The 13,549-nt window shown below is 37.7% G+C and overlaps 1 protein-coding gene across 5 annotated transcripts in view; it reads left to right on the top strand.

The window, feature by feature from the left end:
* Positions 1–13,272, top strand: part of CDK13 (cyclin dependent kinase 13) — an 86,026-nt gene extending 72,754 nt beyond the window's left edge. For 3 of the 5 annotated variants that reach the window (XM_040964895.1, XM_040964896.1, XM_040964894.1), the window contains 5 exons: positions 4,674–4,790; positions 5,284–5,415; positions 7,778–7,983; positions 10,931–11,380; positions 11,869–13,272. In XM_040964895.1, the coding sequence (XP_040820829.1) occupies positions 4,674–4,790; positions 5,284–5,415; positions 7,778–7,983; positions 10,931–11,380; positions 11,869–12,719 (1,756 nt within the window). In that variant the 3' untranslated portion in view covers positions 12,720–13,272. The remainder of the gene's footprint in view (positions 1–4,673; positions 4,791–5,283; positions 5,416–7,777; positions 7,984–10,930; positions 11,381–11,868) is intronic. The other 2 variants (XM_040964898.1, XM_040964897.1) reach the window with 1 other exon arrangement.
* Positions 13,273–13,549: the final 277 nt, after the last annotated feature.

Genomic DNA, 13,549 nt, shown 5'->3' with positions numbered 1-13,549 from the left:
TGTTGTCTTTGTTGGCATGACAAACTAACTTTATTCTCATTTGGAAAAAGTGTCTGGCAGTTGCCAAAGTCTAATGGCCATGCGTTGTTGTTCTTCCAAATGGAAGTGATGACTTGTTATTTAAAAAGCAGCACCTTCAACTTCCAACTTTCCTCACCAGAGCTGCCACGTTTATCACAAAATATTACAGATATACAATAGATTTTAATGGCAACTTTTACTTCTAGAAACAGAAGTAAAAGCATACGTTTAAAAGTTCTTGGAAAATGGAAATAAAGCATATTTTATTTAGGTGCAAGAAAAGCTTTAAATCGATGCAGTAATTTTTTCCTAATGTGTATTTTCCATAAAAGAGAAGACCCTGCATACTGTTGTAAAGTGATACTGATTCTTCCCCAGATTGCGTGCAGTGAACTTACTGCTAATTTGATGCCACTGACTTGAATCATGCTAAGTATATGTTTTCGTCACTGGTTTTGTACCATTTGTGCATGTTAAAACATCAAAAAAGTGAAATTAGGGTCAGTGTGGCAGCCAAGTAGCTAAAGCCCTCGCCTTGCGTGCTCCAGAATCCCCATATGATCACCAGTTCATTTTCTGGTAGCTCCTGCTCCTTGCTTGTGGCCTGGAAAGCAGTCAAGGAGAGCACAGAGACTTGGGGCACTGCACCCACGTAGGAGCCTTGGAAGAGGCACCTGGCTCCTGTCCTTGGATCATCTCAGCTCCAGCCATTGTGGCCACTTGGGAGTGAACCAACAGATGGAAGATCTTTCTGTTTCTCCTCTCTGTAAAATCTGACCAATAAAAATAAATAAATGTTAGAAAAAACGTTTTTAAAAAGTGAAAATAGTGTGTTAGAGATAAATTAGACCTACCAGACACCTGAAGGGTCTCAGGAGATGTCTCCGGGGGTTTGAGCCTTACCTTTGAGAAGTGCTGTTTACCAATCTCATCTATGAATATTAACCAAAAAAATGTAACAATTAGAAATAGAGCATTAATACCTTTATTAGACCCAGGTGATATTCTTCCTTTTTTAAAATGTGTTTTATTGGAAAGGCAAGCTGATCTGCAGAGGGAACAAGAGACAGAAAGATCTTCCGTTCACTGGTTCACTCCCCAAGTGACTGCAAGAGCCAGAGATGAGCCAATCCAAAGCCGGAGTCCAGGGGTTTATTTTGGTCTCGCATACAGGTTACAGGGTCACAGGGACTTGGGCAACTCTCCACTGCTTTCCCAGATTGTGAGCCAGGAGCTGGGTTACAAACAGGAGCCCATAGAGGATGCCAGTGGCACAAGGCAGTGGATTAGCCAGTTGAGCCATCACATTGGCCCCTAATTACACAAGTTTTAAGAAAACCACAACCACATTAATTGTTGACAGCATTTTAGTATCTGATAACAACTAAGTATTGGGCAGCATCCAATTTAAAATATGAATATAGTCATTCACCACCAAAAGTACTTTATTTCAGTTCTTCCAAGAACTTTGAGGTATTAGATTTGATTTGAATCGGAGGAAATAAAGGCCAACCTGAACCATTAAAGGAAATAGTTTTCATTTGGTGAGAGCTATAATCCGTGCACACACACACACCAAACTTCTGTGGGGACTCTTTCAGGTTTGTAGCAAGAGTCTACTATGCCAAACAACCCCTTGGCTGCCTTCAATTCTTTTGCTTTCCTTCTCTGCCCTTTCCCTCTGACTTCTGCCTTTTTCTGTGCCTTTTGTTCATCCATACTGAGGACTGTCCATGCTCATCCAGAAAAGCCATTTGGTTTCTCTTAGTTTTATCTGTCACTGCAGATTCCATTTTTCTCTTGTTGATGTTTGGGACCCACCACAGTTGCTATCTCTAATATCTGTCATTATAACATCACTGTCTAATCTGAGGATGCTTTGAAGCTGGCTGAATTCCTTTGGGGCATTCTGTTTTTCTCTTTTCAGCATGCAGTTCCCTTTTCCACTTACTCCGTGCCATGAGCCACCATGAGCCACCCATGCTGGCTGGAAGCTGTATTCTAATTAGAATATAAAGTTGTTTATATTTTGGAAAGCATATTAATGTAATTAATTCTATCAGTAACTCAGGAGAGAAAATGCAGGTGATAGTTATAATTTTTAAAAGTGAAATTTAAGGCATCTTTATAAAAATTAAAACCCTAAAAATTGCAAAGGAGTAAATGAGTTCTTAAAGGTCTAAGGCCATACTACCCTGAACATGCCCAATCTCATCTGAAAGCTTTCTGAAGGAAAATATGTGTGAATTCATGTCTGTCTGTGAATGTTTTATGTATTTCTCAAACCAAAAATCACCTTTCCAGAAAGAGACAGTAAAAGTACTTATTAAAAGTAGAAATGAAAAGTTACCTGATATAGTACATCATTTTTAACGAACAAATAATTGGACAAATAATTTGAACAAATAATTGGAAGGGAAGATGAAAAGAAGAATTTGTCCTATTGTATTTTTTTTTTAAAATACAAAGCACCATGTGCTGTTGACAGGATTTCCCAGATGAACCGCAGCTATTTGATGATTTAGCAAACACTTGAGCATATGATTCTTTTTAAGGTATTTTTATAAGGGTAGGGGGCTAGCTGGCTGGCCACCAGATTTCGAGAACATGCTGTCAGGTCTGCTTGACTAGTGTTAGTAACTTTTTCTGCCTTCATGTCAATTCCATTGTGAATGTGGTGTTAGATAACTCAGTTCTTTGTGGTTTTTACAAAGCATATGTACTATTTAAAACTGTAGCTAAGGCTCCCAAACTTTATATTTAATATGACAGATTAACATTCAGTTTTAAAGCACTGAAGTAAAATTATTTTTCAAAAAGAAGAACTCATAAACAGCATGATTTGACAGATATTCACATGGATAAGATTCAGATCTTAGGATTCCTAAGTTTGACCTGATTATGTTGTTGTTAGCTATAGTGCCTCTTAAAACTATTTTGTGTGGCTCAGTTCATGCTTGCAGTAAATGCCTTCAAGTCCTAAATTGCAGCTACTCCGATTGACTTAGTGTTCTTCCCAAATGTATGAGATTTGCTACTCAGGTGCCTTTGCCTGTGTTCCGTCAGCTTTATATTTTTCTAATTTCCTTTCCAGCTGGTCTGTGGCTTACTTATCCTTGGAATTACAGTGGAAGTTCTTTACTCCCTTTTGGACTTCAATTTTCTTGCATTTCGTAATTGAAAATGCACTTCATTTCCTATATTCTAATGCACTTTATACTTCTATTATAATGTACATTGTTTACTGAGGACTATTTGTATTCACGTGGTAACTTGCAGAAGCATATGAAAACGAGTGGCATTTCTTAAATATATTTAGTGAGAGAAGCATACATGCAAACAAAGCAGGATGAAATGTATCAGAGAACATCTGAAGAATGACCATTTTGATGTATTTAAGAATCAGGAAGACCTTGGGGAATCTGTTACTTTGGGTCTGAACCTTCCGAAATGAAGAGGATTCATTACAATTTGGTAGAATCCAGGAAGAGATATGTGAAGGAATGTCTGGGGAGAGGTGTCTTGGGACATGAGAACAGGAAGGCAGTGTGGGCCAAATCATGGAAAGCCATGCTACCTGACCTTGGTTTTCTTTATTAAGGAAAGAAGAGGTTGTAAAAATTGGCTTTTAAAGCAAAAGAGGCTGAAAGCGTACAAAGATAAGACTTAATTTTTTTTAATGTACAATATTCTAAACTACATTTTGCAATTGCATTGTAGTGGTGTGGCATTTCACATTTTCTAAATCTGAAATGTAGTCTCATGTGTTTTCATTGTTTGCTAAGGTAGATTTTTTTTTTTTTCTTAAAAATAGAGCTAGAAAGATGGAGGGAGAGACAGCGGTTGACCATATGCCAGTCCAATCCCAAAGTGGCTGCAGTGGCCAAAATTGGGCAGTTTCAAAGCGAGGAGCTAGGAGTCTCTTCCAGGTCTCCACATGGTGGCAAGAACTTGAATCCTCAGCTTTATAATGCCTGGCAGTGTAGTAATCACTTGTTCATAAGCATTGTTATGAATTTAAATTTATGTGCATGTATAATATTTTTGCTTTCAGTAAGTAACTTTTTATTTTAGCTGTGCAGACCAACTGATCATTTTACAGATAGTGTACTTGAGATTTGGGATAGTTAAACATTTTAAACCAAATTTGTACCTGCAAATTACTAATTCAGGTTTTAGATATTTACCAGCAGAAGTTATCTGTTCATAGCATTTATTGTGTGAATTATTATCACAAGATTAATAAAATAATGGTGGGTTTGAAGATATAAGCAAAGGTAAAAAGCTGAAGTTTCTGAATTCCTGAAAGCAGTGGCCCCTCTTAAGCAAATAGCTTGAATATTTTGAGACTGTTTAGTCTTCTGAGTCTTCCTTTTGGTTTCATTCAGTGAATGAGAATGCGAAGGTCCTCTTTCAGAACTATTAAGAGCTACAATGTTTTGATTGTTAGAAATATCCACTGAAGACACGTTTGTTACTTAAAGGCAATAATTATCTTGGGAAAATTAATATTTAATGAAGCTTTTTACATAAAAGTTGAGGTTTTGATGCAATGCATATTTAAAAGTGAGTTGATGTTTTGTATAATAGTTGTATGTTTCACTTTTCTGTGTAGTTTACAGTACTGTACTTCTTTTTTGTGTGCTGTTTAGCCGTATATGTGGGAGCCCATGTCCTGCCGTGTGGCCTGATGTAATCAAACTACCATATTTCAACACCATGAAACCAAAGAAGCAGTATCGTCGAAAGTTAAGAGAAGAATTTGTTTTGTAAGAAGGGGATGCCTAACCATTCATATTGCATTGAATGTTTTTAAAAAACAGTTACTTCTTGTGAATTCTGATTGGTAGATACTCAGTTCTGTTAGCTGAGGGAGACCTATTACAATTCTTCTAAGCCATTTAATTTTAAGTTTCCCTTTGCTATATGAGAAATACCATTATGCAGTGTTTTCTTATTGATTTGGTAGTTGAAGAAAGATGTACTATTTTCAATTTGTTAAAGCAGCTTTTCAGTTAAATTGTAGTTCTAAAAAGTGTTATAATGGCAATTGCCCATAAGGTAATAAAGTACACTATTATTTCCTAATAATTACTAAATTTGTAAAATTTTGCTGCAACAAAATGTTATACAATGTTAATATTTAAATAATTCTGTTTTTACTTAAGTTTCAATCCAAAATAACTTTGAAATAAGCTGCTAAAGAAGGATTAGGTTTGTTTCTCCAGAATATCTTTGACTCTGGTAATCTTCTCATGCTAGTATTCCTGCAGCTGCACTAGACTTGTTTGATTACATGCTCGCCTTGGATCCTAGTAAGCGCTGTACTGCTGAGCAGGCCCTTCAGTGTGAATTCCTACGAGATGTGGAACCTTCAAAAATGCCTCCACCAGAGTAAGTGACTGCTTTAAGTACTAGCTCTTACATATGCAGAATCTAGATAGTTTTAATAGCATCCATATATAAAAGTCAGAATACTCCGATTTGGACAAGTCAGTAAAAGATACTTGCAGCTGGGAAAGACAGCGTTGGTACATGGCCTATATATCTGTAGTGGGACTGCTTGGTTAATGTGGACTCAGTCATAGGACTAGCAAAGTCGGCCTTTCTGTAGCTATTTTAAGGTTAATTGATCTTTAGATTTTATTGACTTCAACTCTGAGAAAATATTACTCCTGCTTTTTTTTTTTAATAATTTCTGATTCTACTTCTATCAATACATTTCTACAGCTAAGATTTTGAGTGTTACACTAGGCATTCCTGTTTATAATGCTCTATGGAAGATTATGATTGTTATAATTACTTACAGGGGAAGAAATCAGGCTCAGAGAGGTTAAGAAGGCAAAATATGATATCTGTCATGGAATAATGCATGGTATGATTGGATGCAAATAGTTCTAACCTACCTTAATTAGTGATGGTCAAATATCAAACATGAATGTGTCGTTGACAGTGTGACACTGTCCAAGCATTATCTTTGTTAACTATATTACCTGTACACCCTGAAGGAGGTAATATTACTCATTGCTTTTGTAAATATAAGGCACCAGGTCAGGTTATAAGGAAAGCAAGTAAGTAGCTGAGCTGGTCTTTGAAACCTTTAAGAAAGAGTGTAAAAGCTTGATTATCTGGAAAACACTCATCTGCCATCTAAAAGAATAGCACTAGTAACTATTTCAGCTTTATCTAGAATGATATTTATTTTTCCTAGAGATGAATGATGAGGTTGTTCATAAATTATTTCCTGTCTTCCCATTGTGGAAGGGATTGAGAAAGAAGGTCCTCTTGGTAGATTTCTATGCTTTTGTTGTCAATGGACCTTTCCCATGACCATTGGTATCGAGAAGGTGAAATTGTTTCGTTTACCCACTCTGCAGTACTGCAGTATATGTGAATTCAAAGCATCCCAACAGAGGCTGTGACTCACATCATCTAATGCACACAGAAATTAAAGCCTTTGCTGGGTTTATGGTGCCTCAGATCTTCCTAATAAGGGTATGTCAAATCATCCCTTGGTTGCTCCAGGAGATTTTTATATGCTGAGGCACAAGATAGCTGAGAAGTATGCCTTTGTGTTGCTTTTTGACATGAAGAACATAGGCTTTGTCTAGTCATAGTCCTTGTGTCCGTTACCATTGGTCCATGCATGGCTCTGTCTTACTTATTTTAGCTGCTTTAATTATCTTAAATCACATTAATAAGCAACCATGATCCCACCCAACAAAAGCTACAGTCTTGAAAATCATGGATTAATCAGGGCCCAGCGGCGTGGACTAGTGGCTAAAGTCCTCGCCTTGAATGAGCCAGGATCCCATAGGGCGCCGGTTCTAATCCCGGCAGCTCCACTTCCCATCCAGCTCCCTGCTTGTGGCCTGGGAAAGCAGTTAAGGACGGCCCAAAGCTTTGGGACCCTGCACCCGTGCGGGAGACCAGGAAGAGGTTCCTGGTTCCTGGCTTCGGACTGGCATAGCATCAGCCGCTGTGCTCACTTAGAGAGTGAATCATTGGACGGAAAATCTTCCTCTCTATCTCTCCTCCTCTTTATATATCTGACTTTGTAATAAAAATAAATAAATCTTTAAAATCATGGATTAATCATATGCTGCCTCTCTCCATCCACTTACCCTCTTGCCTTCCTCCATCTGAGTCATCATCATCCCTGTATCTTTTTTTTGTATTTTTGTTGCCTTTTGTATTTTTTTGCCATTTGTATTTTCATTAAAACTTACATTTTAAAATTTTAGTTCTTAATTTTACAACAGGCTGCCATGCTGTTTGTAGTCTTGTTGGAATGACCATTTACTATTTATGTTGCTAAGATTCAGCTATGAAAAAAAAGATTCAACTGCAGTATTTCATAGGCCTTTATTTTATGAGATAGGAATAATTGCAAGAGAGGTGTGAAGAAAGAACTTGTTTACACATGCAGGCTGTTCTCAAACTCAGGCTTAGAGAAGAGGACATAAGAGCCAGGATAATTGTGACATATTTTATTAATTTATATTCATAATGTTAAACAACATTATGAAGTAAAAGGAAAATAGTCTATAAAGATAACACCTTGAAGAAGATGGAACATCAAGGATGGATTTTATTATTACCTATTTATGAAATCGAGTTTTACCTACTTATCTATGTTTGAAGCCTTCCAAAATGATGTGGGAGAAGGGAGGTGACTTTTGTGCTATGTAGCTGACTATCATTTTTTTTTTGTTAAATGTTTCTCACAATTTAGTTCTCAATTTTTTTTTCTCAGCCTTCCTTTATGGCAAGATTGTCATGAGTTATGGAGCAAAAAACGAAGAAGACAGAAGCAGATGGGCATGACTGATGACGTTTCCACAGTTAAAGCCCCCAGAAAGGAATTGTCTCTGGGCTTGGATGACAGTAGAACCAACACACCCCAAGGTGTGCTGCCATCTTCACAGCTGAAATCTCAGGGCAACTCAAATGTAGCACCTGGTCAGTAATGCCACCGTGGCTTGGTTTTCTTCACCTCATTTTGGGGCTAATGCTGATTATAGTGCTCTATTGTTGGAGTATCTTCTGATTTAACAGTGAAAAATTAAGGTGTGGTTACCAAATCTTGCATTTTCGTGTGTGTGTGAGAGAGAGAGAAAGTTGCTTTTTTTTTTTTTTTTTTACTGCCATCACAATTTTAACTAATCTCAGGGCATGAGGGCATGGTAACTTTTAAAGTAGTGTCAAATTACCTGATTGGTGACTGGTCACATGTCTGTATTTCTGTTTTTGCTCCAAAAAGCATTTAGTAACAGCTCTCTATGGGACTTAGTGTTCAGGTTGTGCAGCTGCTTAAGGAATGGGAAGGAAGATATAGAATAGACAGCTAAAAATTACATTTTAAGTTCTTTCATACTGTTTTTAGTATCCTCAGATTTTTCCTAATGTTAAATGTTTCCCTGTATTTTATAGTTTCCAATACTGGAATCTGATATTTTTCCAAAATAATATAAAGAGTAGATTTGGAGGAGACTTAAATTTCTTCCTCTGACTCCATGTGTCTAAGAGTAAGCTCCTTTATCAAAAATCAGCCTCCTCAGTGTTTGTTGTTAAGTGTTAAAATCTTGATGTCATTTAGATAAAATCTCACTTTGCCTCCAGAATCATCCTTCTCGTCAAATTCTGTATGTGTGTGGAGGTGATGGTTTACTATACATCAAAAAACGAAGAAGCTCAAGGGATAAGTCAATGTTGATTTCTAAGTTTGCTGATTGAAACATTTGTGGATCAGATTAGAATTTTGATGGTTCAAAATAGGATAAGCTCAAGAATTATTACCATAATTACATACCCATGTAGTCTGTTTATTCTTGACCTTGATTAGACTACATATTTAAAGTATTGATACTTTCAAAATCCATAGAAATACTTGCTGTTCAAAAATAATGAATGTTGAAATAGTGAATTTGCCTTATGAACTAAAATATTTGATATAGCTTTGAAGAACATAGCTCTATCTGCATCAAGTTCAATATTCTGCTTATGTTATTTATAACAATTTGCAGAAAGGTGAAAGTTAAACAACAGTTAAGAATAAATCATCTTCCTGTGTTTTTGTTAAATACTTTAAATACCATCCTAATGTTTAAAGGAAGATTGGAGATATCTGTAGTAAGAGAGTTTGGGTGATATGATCACTTCTCCCTGGCAACAGTTGTTACATTTAGTAAAATTATCAAGTCTGTATGTCCTTCTCTTGCAACTGATGTCCTTATTCTAACAGCAAATAAAATAGAATGACCTTTTTTACTGTAAATAACATTTTACGGTACCATTTTTAGCTGGTAAAAAAAATTAATTCCCCCTTCTGGTTCATTTTGTTACTGTTTTTAGCTCTCACTTAACAACTGGTAGTAATGGTTTGATTGTATTTTTTTTAAGGAAACAAATAATTAAGAGGTGGGAATTTTGATTTTTTTTTAATAGGAATACATCTCGTCTGCTCCATTTTATTCTCCATCATCATTAACTGTCTTAAAATAAGAAAGTGTCCTTCTTTGGAAGACATACCTCAGTTAGCCAGTACTTCTCTGCACTCTGGAGAGCAGCTCTGCTGATGGACAGATGAAAAGAGAAATAAGGAGAGATGCCTCTTGGGGTGTGGCCAACACACAGGGTTCATTATTAATGCTTGTGAGTTAGAAGAATAAATTGAAAGCTTTTTTTTGTTTTTTTGTTTTTGTTTTTTAATAAACTAAGGTAAAAATATCATGGCTGCCATGGTGGAGCTGAGCCAATCTAAAGCCAGGAGTTGGGAGCCAGTAGCTTCCTCTAGTCTGTCATATACGCACGGGGCCCAAGGATTTGGGCTATCTTCTGCTGCTTTTCCGATCCATAAGCAGGTTGTTGGATCAGAAATGGTGCAGCTGAGACTAGAACTAGACCCATGAGATGTTGGCGCTGCGGGCAGAGGATTAATGAGCTATGCCACTGTGCCAGTTTCTGAATCTATCTTATAATGATTTAACTGGTTCATATGCATGTGGTTAATGCTTCTGTAGACATTCCTAAATTGCCCTAAGTGATCTCACCTTTTCTAAAAAAAAGTAGTTTGAATAAAAATGTAAAATTTTTTTTAAATCAGAGCATGCAAAATATTATAGTTTCTGTTTACTGCAACAATAAGGCATTTTCTGGATAATCAACTTTATTTTACAGAAGCAGTACAGTGTAGTAGTTAAAAGGTCAGATCCTAGGATCATAGTTCAAATTTCACTCCTGTCACTTAGAGAAGATGTAACCCTGGGCAAGTAATTAGTCCCTTTGAGAGTCCGTCTCTTCGTCAGTAAAGCAACGTCTGTCTTCAAGTTCACTGTGAAGACTACGGGATATGAAATCCTTTGACAGTAGCAGATACTCTGTGTCACATATTCTCACTGTGCATTTCTTGTTCACACACTTGGGGTTCTACAGCCCATGTTGGAGTGCCTGTTCAAGTCCTGGCTGTGCTGCTGCTAACACCGTTGCTGCATCCTGGGAGCTCCCTGCCACCTGCTGGGCTTGGGATTCTGGTCTCCTGGCCCTGGCCTGGAGAGTGATCCAGCTGATGGAAGATTAATCTGTCTCTGCCTTTTTCAAGAAGACGAAAAATTAACGATTAAAAAAATTTTTGACGAACCATTTTAAAAATCCATTATGTGGGGGGTTCTAGTAAAATTTTGATTTTTATTTTGAAGTTTTATTTTTAATGATAATTCGCTCAGAACCAGTCAGGTTTTTTGATTGATTTATGTGCAGTTACATCTTTAATAGTTCCTTTCCCAGTTGTTTCTTTAACATTTCCCTTCAAATGCACATTTTACTATGGTAATACAGAACCATTTGGGGGTAGGAAGTGGGAGGAGCTGTGAATTATGGCAGTTCTAATTAATATAAATTTTGTCTTTAGTAATAACAGGCCCTGGACAGCAGTTAAACCACAGTGAATTGGCAATTCTACTAAACCTACTACAATCTAAAACAAGTGTTAATATGGCTGATTTTGTCCAAGTGTTGAACATTAATGTAAACTCTGAAACTCAACAGCAGCTAAATAAAATAAACCTTCCTGCTGGAATTTTGGCAACAGGTGAAAAACAGACAGATCCATCAACACCACAGCAGGAGTCATCGAAACCGCTGGGAGGAATTCAGCCTTCTCAGACTATCCAGCCCAAAGTGGAGACTGATGCTGCCCAGGCGGCTGTGCAGAGTGCATTTGCAGTTCTGTTGACTCAGTTAATAAAGGCTCAGCAGTCAAAGCAGAAAGACGTGCTGCTAGAAGAGAGAGAAAATGGTTCGGGACACGAAGCATCTCTGCAGCTCAGGCCACCTCCAGAACCTAGTACTCCAGTGTCCGGTGAGTGTGAGGATGCCAAACCTGTGACTCAGCTGCATTCACACTGCTGCTTACAGTTACTGATGGTCTGCTATGCAAATCGTCTGGGGACTTTGCAAGGTGTCCTTAAAGTTCTCAGGTCATTGATTACAGGTTGGCTTCCTTGTCTGTTTACTCCTACTCCCAGGAATCGATTCTTTAACTGATTGTTCATGTGTAATATTTTTAATGAGGAATGTATAAATTTTCTTAAGGTAAACTTGTGTGAAGAAGTCATCTTTTACTTCAAATACAAAAGGATGCCTGACCTCTAGGTATAAACTTTATATACATAGCAATGTTGTTCCTCCAGCAGTAAACTAGTTTACATGAAGTACTTTTAAAAAGCTAAATATGCAACAGGCAACATTAGCACTTATAAATCTTTTTCCTCTCTGTTTTGACAGAGAAGAAACTTCTAATTGTTTTAGTTTTTCATTATAGCTTCTGTTTTGCTTTGTTTAACTCAGGGCAAGATGACCTCGTCCAGCACCAAGATATGAGGATATTGGAGCTAACCCCAGAACCAGATCGGCCTCGGATCCTGCCTCCTGACCAACGTCCCCCCGAACCTCCTGAACCACCACCAGTCACTGACGAAGATCTGGATTATCGGACAGAAAACCAGCATGTACCAACCACGAGTTCTTCATTAACTGACCCTCATGCTGGTGTGAAAGCAGCCCTGTTACAGCTGCTTGCCCAGCATCAGCCGCAAGATGATCCCAAAAGAGAAGGTGGTATTGATTATCAAGCAGGAGACACATATGTGCCCACTTCAGAGTACAAGGACAACTTTGGGTCATCTTCTTTCTCTTCTGCTCCTTATGTTAGCAGTGATGGTCTAGGAAGTAGTTCTGCTCCAACGTTGGAACGACGTAGCTTCATTGGAAACTCAGATATTCAGCCTTTGGATAATTACAGTACTGCTTCATCTCATTCTGGTGGTCCACCTCAGCCTTCTGCCTTTTCCGAGTCATTTCCCAGTTCAGTAGCTGGATATGGAGACATTTACCTCAATGCTGGTCCCATGTTGTTCAGTGGAGACAAGGACCATAGATTTGAATATAGCCATGGTCCTATCGCAGTCCTGGCAAACAGCAGTGACCCTTCCACGGGACCAGAGAGTACTCACCCTTTGCCAGCAAAGATACATAACTATAACTATGGTGGTAATTTACAGGAAAACCCGGGTGGCCCTGGCCTCATGCATGGACAGACCTGGACTTCTCCTGCCCAAGGACCTGGATATTCACAAGGATACAGGGGACACATTAGCACATCAGCTGGCAGAGGTCGAGGCAGAGGGTTACCATTCTGAGTATCTGTTTTTCCTCAGGCACATCATTTTTATCTGGAAAGACTTTTCTAGCTGCCCTTGACGGCAGCAATCCAAGAGACTTGAATAATATTAATTCAACAACAGCTTTATTTTTATGTGGAAAAGGGTCTTGCATACAATAGTTTAAAAAAGAGAAAAAAAAACCTTTGCTTAAATTCATGCTGTTCTTAAAATTAGATCTATTGATTGTACATCTTCACAAATTCTAGTTAACAATTTTATTTTGTATTCTCGCAGTTTTAAGTGGATGCTAATCTTAGGGACATGAGCTTTTTATGACCCTCTTGCAGATCTGAACTATGCACATTTGTGCTTTTTTTGTAAGTTTGGACCAACTTTTATGTAACAAACCCTCCCCCACCCCTCCAGTTTTACAACAATCAGAAAGGGCACTGATTCATTTGGTATTTTTCTTTTTACAAAGCTACCTTTAGTCAAAGGTCACTGTCAGTCTTTGCACCTGCTTTCAGTGTTATTGTGAAAGGTGTACTTTGTGCTCATTTCAGAAAATAAAACACAACCTTTCTCTTGATGCAACAGTTTTATAAAAAACAAATGGTCAACTTTATTTTTATTTTGTTTTGCAGATTATCATAGCCTAGCAAAATACATTCAACTGAAATAGTGGTTTTTATATGAAAAACATGGGTGGGATGGGGAGGGTAAGTAAGTGCCTTAACAGGTAAGCTTAAGGTCTGAAAAAATAGTTAACCTTTATACCCATTTGTCTTTTAAAGGGAATCAATGCAGTGAGTGTATTGAAGAGGCAGGAGGTCCTTTTTCAGGGCTTCCTGTTGAGTTCCTGAGAG

This window comes from Ochotona curzoniae, unplaced genomic scaffold (assembly GCF_017591425.1).
Source record: "Ochotona curzoniae isolate NIBS_2020 unplaced genomic scaffold, NIBS_Ocur_1.0 scaffold_3835, whole genome shotgun sequence".
Classification (NCBI taxonomy): Eukaryota; Metazoa; Chordata; class Mammalia; order Lagomorpha; family Ochotonidae; genus Ochotona; species Ochotona curzoniae.
This window is presented reverse-complemented; position numbering and strand designations above follow the sequence as displayed.